Here is a 14375-nt window from a genome sequence, read left to right as displayed (position 1 = left end):
TCATACAATTTATGACAATGTTCCTATCACTTGTCATCAAGAACCAGGATCATACTATTGGTAGCATTTTTGAATCGGTGTTTAACATAATTGTTAAATATTAAAAGTGTATTTATATATTAAAGTTGTTCAAGAAATGGTAGAGCGTTTAACGCTGTTGCAAAGTATAAGAACCTACTCCTTTAACTTCTAACATGAGACGAATCCCTGAAAAGAGACGGCATTTTTCTCCCGAGTCTTCTCTGGAACGTTTTACGGCAGCCGGAGTCACTTTACGTTAGCGGTAAAGCGATGGGCTAGCTGACGATAATGATTTGAGATAACGGGGCATTGTAACGTAACTTTACACAACTTTAGTGGTTTTTGGGTCGTTAACTCAACATTTACTTTAATATCTATAGTTAACTAACACCAGTCACTCAGCCGTCCCGAAGTACTCAGTTTTATCTGTACCCAGTGTCCCACTTTTAGCCAGTCATTGCTATGGCCTCCGACAGCGGCGACAGCAACATGGATCGAGAAATGATCCTGGCCGACTTTCAGGTGGGTCTCTGCTTGTTTTTCTCCGGCATAGTGTACAGTTAGTGGTGCTCTGTCTGTCAATGTTAAAACAAATTATGTTGATGTCATCAGAAAGTATAACTCTGCCCGTTGGAAACAGAAAATATCTTAGAGTTAGCACACAGAGCTAACTAACTGACAGCTTGGCAACGGACTCTGAACACACAAACCGAAAGCTCTGTGTTTACATTACAGTCTGTCGAAACTGCTGGGCCCTGTATGATATACTATTATTATTCAGTGACAGTTTAACTAAAATTCAGCTTCTGCACTCAATAAAACTAATCATGTTTACACATTACCCCTTGTCGTTCCAGCTTGTAATACTTACCCATCCTGTAATTCTATCTCCAGTCAACTCCATCTCCGATTGCTATTAACTTGTTTCTAAATCTACTAGTTTTATTCTTCTCAACAATTCTAATCTGTGATCCTCTGCCTACAAGTGACAGGTGAAGGACTGAGTTCAAAGTGGCTTGACTGATGTTTTTGAAAATATTAAGGCACGGAGGAAAATGGGACTCCAAATCATCTTTTTAAAAGAACCATAAAGTTAGCCAATAAATGTTTCCCCTCTTGGATCAATGCTTCCTGATTGAATAGATGTTCACCTTATATAGTGATGTTAAAAACAAAACAACTGTCAGTACTGGAAATTGAGTAAAGTTGCAACTAAAAATTGGCCAGTATAGTTTTGTCTTTTTTTTTTTAAGGTCGATGCTAATACCAGTTATTTTGAAATTTTTTTGCTTAAAAGACCTATGAGCCTGTAGAACTATTTAAGATACAATAAAAAAGTAAATATATTAATATTCACTACTTTATTGTGATATACACTTCAATGCATGCAACCAGGCTCTGTAACACACAGACATCATCAGTTTTCAGGTGAATGTGCTAGTAATTGAACTTCACAATGACACTATAACAACATAGATTGGGTCATCTGGTAGGAACCCGAGTCACTGTGTTTATGTCCAAAATTATTTTAAGCAAACCACAAGGACATAATTATGTTATTAGACCAATTGAACGTTATTGAACAGTTCCCCACATCCATTACACAAAGAAATCAACATCAAAATAACACTCTATAATACTATAGTTACGTTAAACTGCACAAATAGATATGAAAGTGTGCGGCACTACTTTGAGCTTTGAGCTACAGGCAGGGTAACATGCCTGGTTACATATTGAGATGTGCTCTGGGGTTGTGGAGAGTCTCTCATGAGAAATGCATTTCTGCGCCATATTTCCTTATTGTTTTTATCATTAGACTATGTAAATTTACTATTCTGCTGCTGTGAGCGGGATTTCTCTTTACTTGGCGAACTCTAACTTGCTTGTTGTGAACTTGTGTTGATTAGGCCTCAAAATAAATAAATCAAAATCAGAATACACATAATAGTAAAACAAAAAAGTCAAAATCATTTCCCAAAATATTCAAAAGAACGGAAAAAGCTTTGAAATAACATTTCCATTGGTGTTTAATAGAGGCACTAGGTAGATGTTTATACATAATCAGTGTTTGTTTTCTCTTGCATTCATCCAAAACATCTAAACTTGAGTATTTCATGGATTTTTGTTAAATAGAAATAGAAAAGTAAGAACGCTGGCTGGATTTTTGCGAACGTCACCAGTTAAACCTCTTGAACCTTTGGTGTTAGAAAACTTTGATATTAAGCATTGACACTTGTTTAACTTTTCCTGTGCTGAAGAGCTATTTCCAGGCCTATTTTTACTATTTTTAAGCTTCTCTAATGTGGCATCTTTTGTGATGTAAGAGAGAGATGTTACAGCAGATCTAAATTTTGCATGCTTCGTATAACAGTAACTACATTGTCACATGTACTTTCTGTTTTTCTTTCGTCTCACAGGCTTGTACTGGAATTGACAACATCGCGGAGGCAATCACCCTGTTAGAGCTTAATAACTGGGACTTAGTGGTAAGTTTAATATCCTTGGTAAGGCTTTACTCTTGGACATTCAGGGTGTATTCACACCTGCCTCATTTGGTCTTCTTTAATTGGACCAGTGTTTGTTTCCCCCCTCGGTCCACGCCAAACAACTGGACTGAGAACAACTTTTTAAGGTGGTCTCGATCAGCTTCCAAATGGACTCTGGTGCAGTTCGCTTCAAACCATCCTCTGTCTAACCCAAATGCAGGAAGCATACTTCTCTTAAATTTCAACAAGCAAGCATAGTAGGAAACATCAGATCAAATCAAACCTGTTCTGCTGTCTGTTGCTTAGCAACACTGGTATCAGCAAGTGGTGGATCTCCCATTTTCCCACTATTTTGAACGATAAAATTCTTGAATTCTACATTGAACGAGCTTCTTTAGACATTCGTAGTGAGTTTGCAGCTGTAATGACAAAATAAATATGCAAAAAAGATGTTGCGTGCAGAAGTCCCATTGTAGTCTACATCTATTTCCAGTTCTGTCCACCGTCCTGCCGTAGACATTTCTGACCAATGGGAGCAGCGATCAGCACAAGTGTGGCTGTGTTTTGACTTATAGTCTATTTGGAGAAAACTGCAATTTGAATACAGCCCCGGACCAAAAAAAAAAAGGTCTGCTTTTGGTCCGGACCAAAAAAGTGCACCTAAGTCTTTTCAGATGTGAAATAATCTGTTCAAGTTTCAGGAGAGCTGTTATCATCCGGTGGCAGGCAGTTTTCTTCCATGCGACCTTCAGCTTAGCAGGCAGTTATGAAAATGTTTAAGTCCTCATTGGTTTAAGGGAGGGAATGTAGTTTTTAGAAAGACTGGGTCCAGTCGGGTTTACATTAATTCATGATGAGCCCTTTAAAGTGATGTCCTGTCTGGAAGGGTCAGTCTATAATTAGATGCATGCTGGCAGGAACTCAGCAGCAGCGCAGACAGTGGGAATGGACTTCCTGCTGCTGTGGATCTGATGACTTGCACTTTCTCTGCAGTGGGTGTTGTTTTCTGTTTAAAAAAGAAAACTAAAAACTAAATTAAAAATGAAATAAGCACTCCTATGTGCGATGTCAAGTTTTGGACAGTGGGAGATAAGCTAAGCTGTCAAGAGACTTTTTTTGACTTTTTTTTTTTTCTTTTTTCTCCTCTTCAGCTACCCTCCGATTTTTACATTTTGTTTGGAGGAGGGATGAGTCCCTGGTATAACTTGCGTTCTCTAGCTATAACAGCTGCTGCAGCCTGATTAGGTCCTCCTGCTTATCTGTTTTAGTCACATGTCACAGTAAACGTTTACTCTTCAAAACTGAAACAAAAACTAAGGTGTCTACTCTTTTTACTTGGGTTAGAACACATAAACACTACTGTACCTTTTACATTTAAGTCTGAGTTGTTTTTATTAAAAGCACAGTTGCTGCTATCAATCTCTTAATAAACAAGGACAATAGCCCTCATATCAAACATGCAATTGGAGCTAAAATGGCCGTATGGCCATTTGCATGCTTTATTTAGTATTGTATCATCAAGGTGGTGCTAAAGTCCCAAAGCTTGGTGTTCAGTCCTGTATGCAGGTTTATATCAGTGTGGAGAAGGATGGGAAATCAAGTTTAAATAATAGTCTCTGGTGCAACGTTACGGTTGTTGGTTATACTTGACTAATCAATTTGATCCATTAATCTATTCTGAAGATAAGACCTGATAAGGAAAGCGGTAAGTAAAAAAAAAATAGACCTATAGCTTTTAAGATGGGATGCATTTTTAGAAATCTGTGTCTGGGCTTCTGATCTCTCAGTAGGACGTCTGTAATGATGGACTGTGTATGACTGATTACTGCTGCTTGTACGGAGCAGTTAATTGGCCGCCTGCAGGATCCTTACTGGTTTTCTTCAGGAGAATTAAGCAGTCAATGTCAGAGACCATTTTTATTTTAAAGAAATGTTTAAATGAAGTATATTTTTATGTAGAGTTAACAAGATATTCCCAACCTTTAACAGTGTTCTCCTACAGAACTGAGTTAAACTTTTGAGTTAAATTTTTAAACCTTGGTTTGGATTTTATATTTAGTCCCTCCTCGTGACTATTAATCAGTTTACTAAGCCATTCTATGTTACAACTCTGAATGAAGTTTGATTGCATTTCTATGTCCACATAATCAACTTAATGTCTTTATAGTGTTTATAGTATACAGTTGTATTGTTAAAACAATCCTGTTTTCTATGTTCCATTTTAGTGCTAGGTTTAGTTCACTACCAGTAAAAAAAATCTCTGGCCTTTCTCTCAGCATGTTTTTTTTTTTTTTTATATATAAAAATATTCTCATTAACAAGAAATCTCCTTTTCACTATTTGAACACATTTGATTGTGCTTTCTGCTCTAAATTATGAACTTGGCTTAGAAAAAGGAAGGAAAAACAAACTAGAGATGGATTTTGGAGACTCATTGAGTGAGCTTTACCCCCTCTAGAGTCAGTGTTTGGATTGTCTCACTTTTGATCAGCATAGAACACTGATACAAGTGGAGGAAATAAAAAAAATGTCTGTAGATCTAGTTTATTCCAGATAAATAATAAAACTTCCTGCATTCCTTCCGTGCTTCCCTTCCTCCTTCCTTTGCTGTCTGCTTCCTTCTATCCTCCCTCCTTCCTTTCTTCTGTTAAACTCGCCAGACCTCCTTCCTTCTTACTGTTCTTTCTCCTGACCTTCTCCTTGTATCTTTTCCATTTTACCCTCCATTCTGCCCCTACTTTAGTAAAACTATTGAGGCTTTACTGTTAAACTAGAACAACCTAGCTGACATTGTTTTTCCCTGTTGTTTTGCATAGACTGGTGACCGTTCTAGTGAACCAATTGTTCACTGAAAACAAAAGTTCACCTGTAGAGCTAAAAGGGGTTATATCTGTCTTTTCAGTTCTTTGAATACTCCAGCGGGCACATTCTGTCATCGTTGGTGTGTTTAAATGAAAATTTAAGTCAGCAACTCTAAGTGTCCTTTTTCATGTCAGTGTCTCTGTGAAATAAGCTCTTTTTATTGTGGCCCGTTTCTCTCTTTGTTGTGAATTGCTTTATTGCTTGAGATAACCTAGATTGAACTTTTTGTATTACACAGCCTGTTTAACCAGCAAGTCTCTTAGTGATTTGTGCTGTACATGAACACATTGATAGGAATGTATTGTTAAAAAACGTGTTTCTGCTTTTTTACAGGCAGCCATCAATGGGGTGATACCACAGGAGAATGGGATCTTACAAAGGTAATGGCTGCTTGACTCTCATTGACTGTAAATCAGATAATATTGTTTGGTTATTGGCATAAATATATAGAATTTCATCCACAATAATAAAAAAATACTTTTATTTTAGAAATGTATCAATTTTAATTTATTTAACATAAAGTTAAACTCTGATATTCCATAAATTCATTAAATACAATTTCATTCTACTGAACTATAATGTTAATTGTAAGGATTATTGCTTAAAGCTAATTAAAACTTAAAAATTGAATTTTAAAATATTCAAAATTAGACCTTGATTTGTATGATTAATCAGTGCTTTAATATGATCAATATGAGAAGAAATAATTATTCAAAGGTACACATTTACTTAAAAATTGAAAAAGATTCATTAACTTTTTCTAAACATGTGAAACACATGCTGGGCTCAGACTGAATACAGTGCTGAGACTGCACTAAACTATATTCATTAAAATCAATGCATACTCTTACATTAGCCATGGTGCAGTGTGGCTGTGATTACCCAGGCTGTGTGGCTAAACTAAGAAGGACGTTTGGCTGGATGTCACGTGTCTAGGGATGCACAAGTCAAACAAGAAAAGTCTGGCAACAGACGGTAAAGAGCTCTGGGAAATTTCAGGATGAAGCCAACCCAGTAACTTCTGCTAACTTGGCCATTGTAAACAAAACATCAAAACAGAAACATGAGAAAAAAAGGATGAAAAGGGATATTTATGCTTATTCATACAAGTTTTGCCCTTGAAGCCTACTAAAGTCCATACGCCCACGTGATCAGGGTGCAAGCTAACGCTAACACATTTCTGTTTGCTCTTGTATTGGAGGTTAACATAGCTCATAATAAGACTGGTCGTTTTGCTGCTTGCTGCTTCAAATCCACGTCAATCTGAAGCAGAGTGGATCGCTCAGGCAGGAATCACATGTGCAGACTTCTGGCCTCATTTCCTGGACCGTTATATAATAACAAATAATGTTTATGCAGTTAATTAAAAGCCCTAATAAAGGTGATCATTAGACAAAAGTATAAATGGAAAAACTGAATATTTGAATTCAAAAACAAAAGGAAAAAAAAAAAAACATAACATATGGTGATTAAATTAAGAGCTGGCATGCAAGACACTGGTAGAACTAGTGAAACAAACACTTTACTGGTTTATTGTTCTATTTAAAGCCTACAAGTACACTACTTTAGCGCGACGATGCAATCCTGACGCGATCAGTGTCTAACTGTGCAGAGTCTCTTCGCTCTAAAAAGGCTCCCGGTGGAATATGGTGTCTGGGAGAAGCTGAGATGCGTATGCTCTGCTTCCACATTCAAATACAACGAACGCTCTCAGCCAAAAACAGGGGTGTAAAGCATTTCCTTTTTTAGAATATTTGAACTCTTCTTTTGATACTTCTGCCATTCAATCTTTTAAATCCTTTTAATCAGGAGACATTTCTGTTAAACTGTTATTTTTTTGTCGACAGTGCATGCAGCCCAGTGCAGTTTGGTTCGTCAGGCCATGAGAAATTGGCAGCTCTCTTGTGAGGACACAGATCGCTTAGAATAGAGACTGACTGTGACTGGGGCGGGCCAACACATTTACTGAAAGGCTGGTGCTGTTATGAGAAGGCTGCTGATGCAGCATGTACATCAGCATAAAAATCCTTTTGGGATAAAGTAAAAGATTTTCTGTTATTTATATTACTGCTGGGACCTTAGGACTTTTTTTCCCTTTAAAAAAGATCTTTACAAAAACTGGAATTTCAATTTCTGGTCTTTGTGGTCAGTTCTTTAAGCAACTGCCTTTATCTCTGTGCAGTGACTTTACCAGCGAGGCAAGTCAGGCCACCATGTATGGACCCCCCAGCCGATCAGAAGCAGCAGAAGCGGCAACAACAAGTGAAGGTCCAGCCCCTTCTTCATCCTCTTCCTCCTCCTCTCCTCCATCGTCCTCAGCTTCAGCGTTTTGCCCCATCAGCCCTTCTTCCCGACACATTGTAGAGCGCCAGCCACGCATGATAAACTTCAAGGTGGATTACAGGGAAAGATCAGTTGAGCTCATGCTTGAGGAGAGCAGCACAGTTGGTGAGCACCACAAACATCACCCCTCATTTATGATAAGAGTTTCCTCTAAGAAATTATAGTGTTTGGTAGAGTCGCACCAATTAGGTCTGTCTATGTCAGGCACATCCCGCTAGAACCAATACGGATTTCATCGTTTTACTTTTGGCTTTATTTTGAGGTCCTAACTGCCATTTGAATTTTAGACTGACTGACTTTTTGTCATTTATGCTCAGGGCCAGTAGACATGGGCTAAAAAAAGTGCTTAGTCGTTTGGTTTGTATTTTTTAATCGAGGCATAAACTGTAAATTCAACAGTGCAAAAGCTTGTGAGAATATTCCTGTTTTATGTCACTGATCGTCCCTTAACCTCATAAAACTCACAGGAGATATTAAGGGAATCCTCCAGACAGAACTTGGCATTCCAGCATCCAAAATGCATCTGAAAGGATGGAAGAGTGGAGACGTCTCAGATAGCGTGAGTTCCTGTTTTTTTTGTTTTTGTTTTTGTTTGTTTTGAAAATGAATTACCCACATTTTTGGTTTTAACAATTTATTGTTAAATTAATGTTAATGGAAAGCATTCCAGATTAGATTACTAATTCCAACATTACATTTCCAGTAAAGGAAAGAAGAAATATTTAATGAGTGTGTATTGGTTATTGTCTCTGTGTGTAATCAGACGGTGCTGAGAAGTTTACACCTTCCCAAGAACAACAGCCTGTATGTCCTGACCCCCGACATTGCCCCTACTGCCAGCACCAGCAAAAACAGGTAATATTCACTACAATTCTCTTCACAACTCGCCTTCTTCTTTTACTTTCATAAGAAATCATAATAATTCATTAAATCCTGTTTCACAATTAAGATCATATGCAAAATAAATTGTCGTTGCCCCTCATTTGATGAAGGAAAAAAAACTCAATGGGCACAAAAATAGTTTGAATCAAACAAAACAAATAATTTTCTATGAAAACAAACAAATGAAAATTAGATATTGCTTTAAAATAATGATAAAAAAAGAATAAACTAATGTAAAAGGCCTGACCAAAATAATTATACTCCTAGAAAAGAATGAATATAATGTGACCAAAGGCACAAGTTAAATCAAGTAGTGTCCACTAATAAACATCCGTCTGCAATCTTGTAATCAGTTATTGGTTGGATATATAGGGCTACAAGTAGTCACTGTGCTCATACACACCATACTGCCTTTATTTATAAAGCATATTTACTATCACTTATGAAATTCCACTTACTCAACATTAGCCTGACCATTGTAGGGTTTTCTTTTATTAAACAAGGGGGACTAATCATTTTGTCCAGGTATACATTATTTTGAGTGCAGTACTTACTGGTGAACTCCAGGTGGAGCAATATGCCAATTTATAAACCAACCAACCAACAAAAATCTTATGGATTTATCAGGCTACATTTGACCTGGCTTTGCCTATTCATTTCCTCACATCCAATGTGACATTTCGAAAGGAGCGCCAGCTACCAAAGTCCGCGTTTGTTATGTAAAAAATCCTTCATCCACTTCTTATGTATTTTATTTCAACACAACAGTGTTTCTTGTTGAATGTAGCCTTATATCTAGTGCTGGGGAAGTTTTGTGTATCATCCACACAAATTTTTGGTCTCTGCTTCTTCAGAATCACAGACATACACAGTTTTTCCTAAAAAGTCAGTGATAACATATGATGTATAATCTTTTTTTTTAGTGCTAAGCTGCGCCTTTATCAGTATATGACCTCATAGTATTTTAGTAATGCTTTTTTTTGCAGCCTTTCTGTCTAAATGTTGAGACAATAGGGGCTTTAATTCACAGCAGTAATTTAATCATAAATGGCAGGCAGATACTTATATAGTTGATGGATCAAGATGTGTTTTTAAACTAATGATGGATTAGTAAAAGTGGTCTATAAGTGTACATAGACTTGAGTGACCATGAATGATCATGGTCACTCAAGCCCGGGTAACAAAAGAGGAGGGGTGAGGGAGATCTTGCAGTAACTAGCCACAGATATATTGGGAAAAAATGAATAAAAATAAGTAAATAAAAATATGTTCTTAAAAATGTTATGAGAGGAAAGGGGGAGTCACCAACAATAGTCAGTGTGGTCATTCTGCGAGACTCATGAATTTGCTCTAAACCTGAAAGTTTTTCTGATGGTGGTGCGACTCTAAAGGTCCTACCAACATCACCAAAACCAGACTTGTGGTCATTAATGTTGAGAAGGGAATTTGAAAAGGTTAGCATGAAAAATTCAAGACAAAGATACCTTCTAATATAAAGGTTTGGCCTGATAGTGGCACTAGGGGACAGTTCAACTCACTGATTTTCAAGGGGTTATTTATATATATTTGTATATTTATTTATATTTATGTAACAAATAAAGTGCATGTGACAAAAACATGGTCAACAACATTCTGTAAATCATTTTTTGGACCATAATATCACTGGGGTCAAAGTGACCCCATGGTTAAAAATTGTTAGCATATTTGAGGGCAAGAGGAGGGCTAAGGGTCTTGCTCAGGGACCCAGAGTGGCAGTCTGTGGGAGTGTGTGGGACTTGAACTCAGAACCTCTGAGATCAAATCGCAATAAGGAAATGATTATTATTTCTATGCTTAGAATATAGAACTTTAAAGATATTCATTGAATTGAATCCAATATTTTTAATCCATTTTTTTTCTTTACCTTAAAATAATTTTGCTAAATAAGTACCTCAGTAAGAATCATCTGACACTGTCCTGTTTTTGGCAGAGCCTGCAAAGTGTTCATAGTTTAACAGTACTTAAAGAAAAAAAAAATCTTCCTCAGTTTTTACCCAAATAAGCACCCACGTCAGCAGACCCTAATGTAGGTCATTTGGCAGTTTGCCTCTTTGCTTGTTAGTTGGGCTAAGTGGTAGTTATATTGTGTTGGCAGCTAATGGCCCTCATCTTCCCGGTTTTCCCTCCCCTTCGCTCTCCTCATCTTCTCACCCCCTCTCTAACTGCTGCGTCTTTTTAGCAGCGCCGTTGCCAGTGTTATCGATATCATTTTGGGTGACAGGAGCTCATTATTTTGCAATAGCTATTTTAGCTGCGGACAGTTGGAGCTGAGAGGCCTCTATTGGCTCCCGTTGTGTATGTACATGCATTTGTGTGTGTGAACGTATGAGTGTGTGTGTTGACCCTTCTGTCATACGGGGAGAGGATAGGTGACAGATCACAGAAAAAATGAGTGAAGCAGCCCCCCTGGAGGGAGACCCAACAAGCTGTTAGCTGGAAATAAAAATACACTGTTTTCACACCATATATCCACAGTATGCTGGCAATTAGTTTTTAGTCTCCGTAAATTTGTCGCAGTAAATACGGGCCGTCAGCTTAGCTAGACGGGGAGCACATTATTGGCACAACCTTAACTCTACATTTGAATGAGTTAAAATAATCAACATTATCTTGATTTTACTTGTGGTTACTCCACTTGCTTTTACAGCTGCCATTATTAGCTCAGTTAAAGGAAAGTATGGGGGGATACATCAGTCTGATAACTTAAAATATCCTCAAACTTACACAGAGATTCCAAATGAGAATCATTTATAAAATTAACTTGTTAGGACCTTAAAGCCACAGTTATACCTATTGCGTCTAACATAATTCTGAATACTAAATATTACAGTTATAACAATGTTATCTATAAATATGTTTATTCTGATACATAGACTTCAGCAAAAAGGTAGTTTTCAAGTTGATCATGCAGAACATTTCACCTTTTTGTTGTTTAGCTCTTCATAAAGTTATGGTAGGAGAGTACTAGGTTAAGATTAGCTGGTTATTTAGTCAGGCCAGTCTTTAGTTAGCTTATAGTGTAGCAGTCTGCTGTCTTTCAGCTGAGTGGCAGTGTGCAGCAACAGGTGTGTGTGTGGGGTGGGGGGGCAGGTCTCTGGTCAAAACTATTGCAGAAAACGTTAGCGCTTTATGTAGCTTCCCGTTAGGCTGTAAACAATGGAACAGTATGTATGAAACTTTTTCCCAGTTAAGACTTACTACTTACTTGTCTTTTGAAGTCTTCTAAAAAATGTGTTTTCTTATAAATAGACTTTGCAAATGGACTTAGTTAAAAGCGTAATTATTTCTGACACATCAAAACACCACAGCACAAGATGCATATGTTTCCATTGCAGCAGATTATTTTCCACAATTATAATGTAACTTAAATTTTATTTATAAATGGTTACCGGTAAGTTGATTTGTGCAGTCTTGTACAGTGTCACCTTTTCTAATAAATTTTTTCTTATTTACTTTTTTTTAAACTCATGCATTTATTTGTACTTTTTTGCACTTGATTGAAATGCAGCTAAATAGGTCAATGTTGGTAATGAAAACACATTCAGACGTCACTCTTCACAATAAATATATCTCTGTAGTAGAATAGCTACATTGCACTGAAGTTATTAATAAAATAAATGCATTATGTATGTATTGGAGTTGACAACACAAAGTAAAAGCTTCTTTTTGTATATCAGCTACTATGGTATCACATAAAATATTTAATCTAACACAAAATGAAACCTGTTTCCTAAAATGTATTTTTATATTTTACTCAATTCTACAAGAGTAGAAATGTTTTATTGCATAAAATGCTTTACATCCACATTCTTAATGTAAATAAAAATCTCTCAAATATAGTTTTCATGGATTTGATGTACTTAAAATTGTTGCAGAGTGACAACCCAAATGTCCCATGAATCGTTTCTATGGCGATTACTTTGTAGAGGCTGCCTCCCACTGCACACACCAAAACTGAATCGAGCGATTATGCAGAGCTGCACTGTCATTACGGTCGCCCTGAGCAAACTTTCCTTGCTCGTCTTGTTTGATTAGAAATAAATCTAGAGGCTTTGGGAGATTTTCCTCTGAGCACCAATCCTCCTCAGGTAGTTATTTAGTTAGCGATGTGCAGTTAGCACTGCAGTGTGAGAGCTCTGGTCTGAGGACGGCCACGCCGATGACTCCCTGTGAATACAAGAGAGTGTTGAGGAGGAGCTAATCTCCTGCATTAATGATGAAGGCCTGATGAATATTTCAATGGAGCCTGTTTCCTTTCGTGTTTATTCTTCGCTCCAGCTCGCAGCAGGCGTGTTTGCCAATGAAAGGTTATTTTAATTTGAACTCTCAAAGAAATTTGAAATTGCAGGAGTACTCATTAGGTTTTATGTTTGTGTGTTTTTGTTTCTTTTTTTTATTGGTTTAGCTCTTTCACTCGGCTAAGTGAGCTCTAACTGCAGACACATTACATTTTAGAGGGAGAGCTTATCAAGCTTGATGGAAATGATCCAACCATCAGCATTTTCTATATTTTTTTTGACATGATGGCAGACCAGAGTAGAGCAGAGCCTGAATGGTTTCACATTTTTCTGCTTTGTTGCGGATGCAAAATGTGGCGGAGGTAAGAAGACAATACGTGTGCTTCTTGATCCCCTCTGTGAAGGCATGGCGAGTTCTCTCATATTCTTCCTCTGTGTTTTTTTTTTTTTCAGGAGATCTGAGAAGTAAAAGCACAAATTATAATAATTTGCTTATTTCAGTGAAATTTTCATGAGGGCCTGCCTATTACATACATGTGAGTGTGCTAGTGTTTTTTCACATTTTGTGAATGCATGAGCATCTCTGTGTCTGGCAATACTTCTTTAATAAGGTCTGGAGTCTGCTTTGTGCCAGAGGGACCCGCAGCTGAGATGGCAGGCTTACCTCAGAATGAAACCAATCTGTTAGCCTGCTCTTCCCCCCCTTACAATGCTCCGTTTTTGCTGTCCATAAAGTTAAATGACATTTTCCTCCCTCACCCTTATGCCCACGTCAGGTGCCTCCTGAGATGTTGCAGGCTGACCTAGATGTCACTGAATGTGTGTGTTGAGTGAGGAAAAAGATCTTTCTTGGCGGAGGCAAACACCAAGACATCCGTATTTTAACCCTAGACTGCTTCAGGGGCCTGTCTCGGAGCATCAGTGGGAAAAGGCCCCCAAAGCAAGAGCTGTAAGGCTTCAAACTACAGAAGCATTGATGAGTTTTTGTGACAGGAAACCTTAGTCTAATGATATATATTAAAGATGGACATGACTGTGAGATATTATCAAAAGGTGTAAGAAGAGAATTTCAAATATTTATTTCTAGTGTTCCTGTCATGTGACCCTAACCCCTAAGCAAAGCAAATTTGTTGTCAGTTACTTTGGTGAGGAGATGTTGTCCTGTGTGTGAGAGAAAATAATTGCTGTGAAGCAAGATTGTTTATTCCTTTTGAAACAAGGACAAAATAATTGAACCTTTCTAGCAGTTTTTCAGTATTTAGAGTAAGGGTTCTACTAGAGCTGTGTGTTTTCAAAATTATTGAGATCCTTTGTCTTTAGCCTCACAGTTTTGAAAATCACATTTCTGTCCATGACAGGAAAGCTGAGGAAGCTAAAGGGGTAAAAAAGAGCAACTATACTGTAAAACAATTTGCCTTGTTGTTATCTACCGAAAGTTTCTCCATCCTCTTCAGCCTAAATGATCCGCAAGGTTTTCCCAACATATTGCAGGAAAGACTAGCCT

At 37.4% G+C, this 14375-nt stretch overlaps 1 protein-coding gene across 1 annotated transcript in view; it reads left to right on the top strand.

The window, feature by feature from the left end:
- The first annotated feature begins 276 nt into the window (after nucleotides 1-276).
- The window catches only part of faf1 (Fas (TNFRSF6) associated factor 1), a 74496-nt gene continuing 60397 nt past the window's right edge, over nucleotides 277-14375 (top strand). The window contains exons 1-6 of the mRNA XM_015399122.1: nucleotides 277-543; nucleotides 2439-2507; nucleotides 5703-5749; nucleotides 7552-7817; nucleotides 8180-8271; nucleotides 8476-8567. Coding sequence (XP_015254608.1) covers nucleotides 484-543; nucleotides 2439-2507; nucleotides 5703-5749; nucleotides 7552-7817; nucleotides 8180-8271; nucleotides 8476-8567 — 626 coding nt within the window. The 5' untranslated portion in view covers nucleotides 277-483. The remainder of the gene's footprint in view (nucleotides 544-2438; nucleotides 2508-5702; nucleotides 5750-7551; nucleotides 7818-8179; nucleotides 8272-8475; nucleotides 8568-14375) is intronic.

This window comes from Cyprinodon variegatus, unplaced genomic scaffold, assembly GCF_000732505.1.
Source record: "Cyprinodon variegatus isolate N-32 unplaced genomic scaffold, C_variegatus-1.0 Scaffold30, whole genome shotgun sequence".
Classification (NCBI taxonomy): Eukaryota; Metazoa; Chordata; class Actinopteri; order Cyprinodontiformes; family Cyprinodontidae; genus Cyprinodon; species Cyprinodon variegatus.
This window is presented reverse-complemented; position numbering and strand designations above follow the sequence as displayed.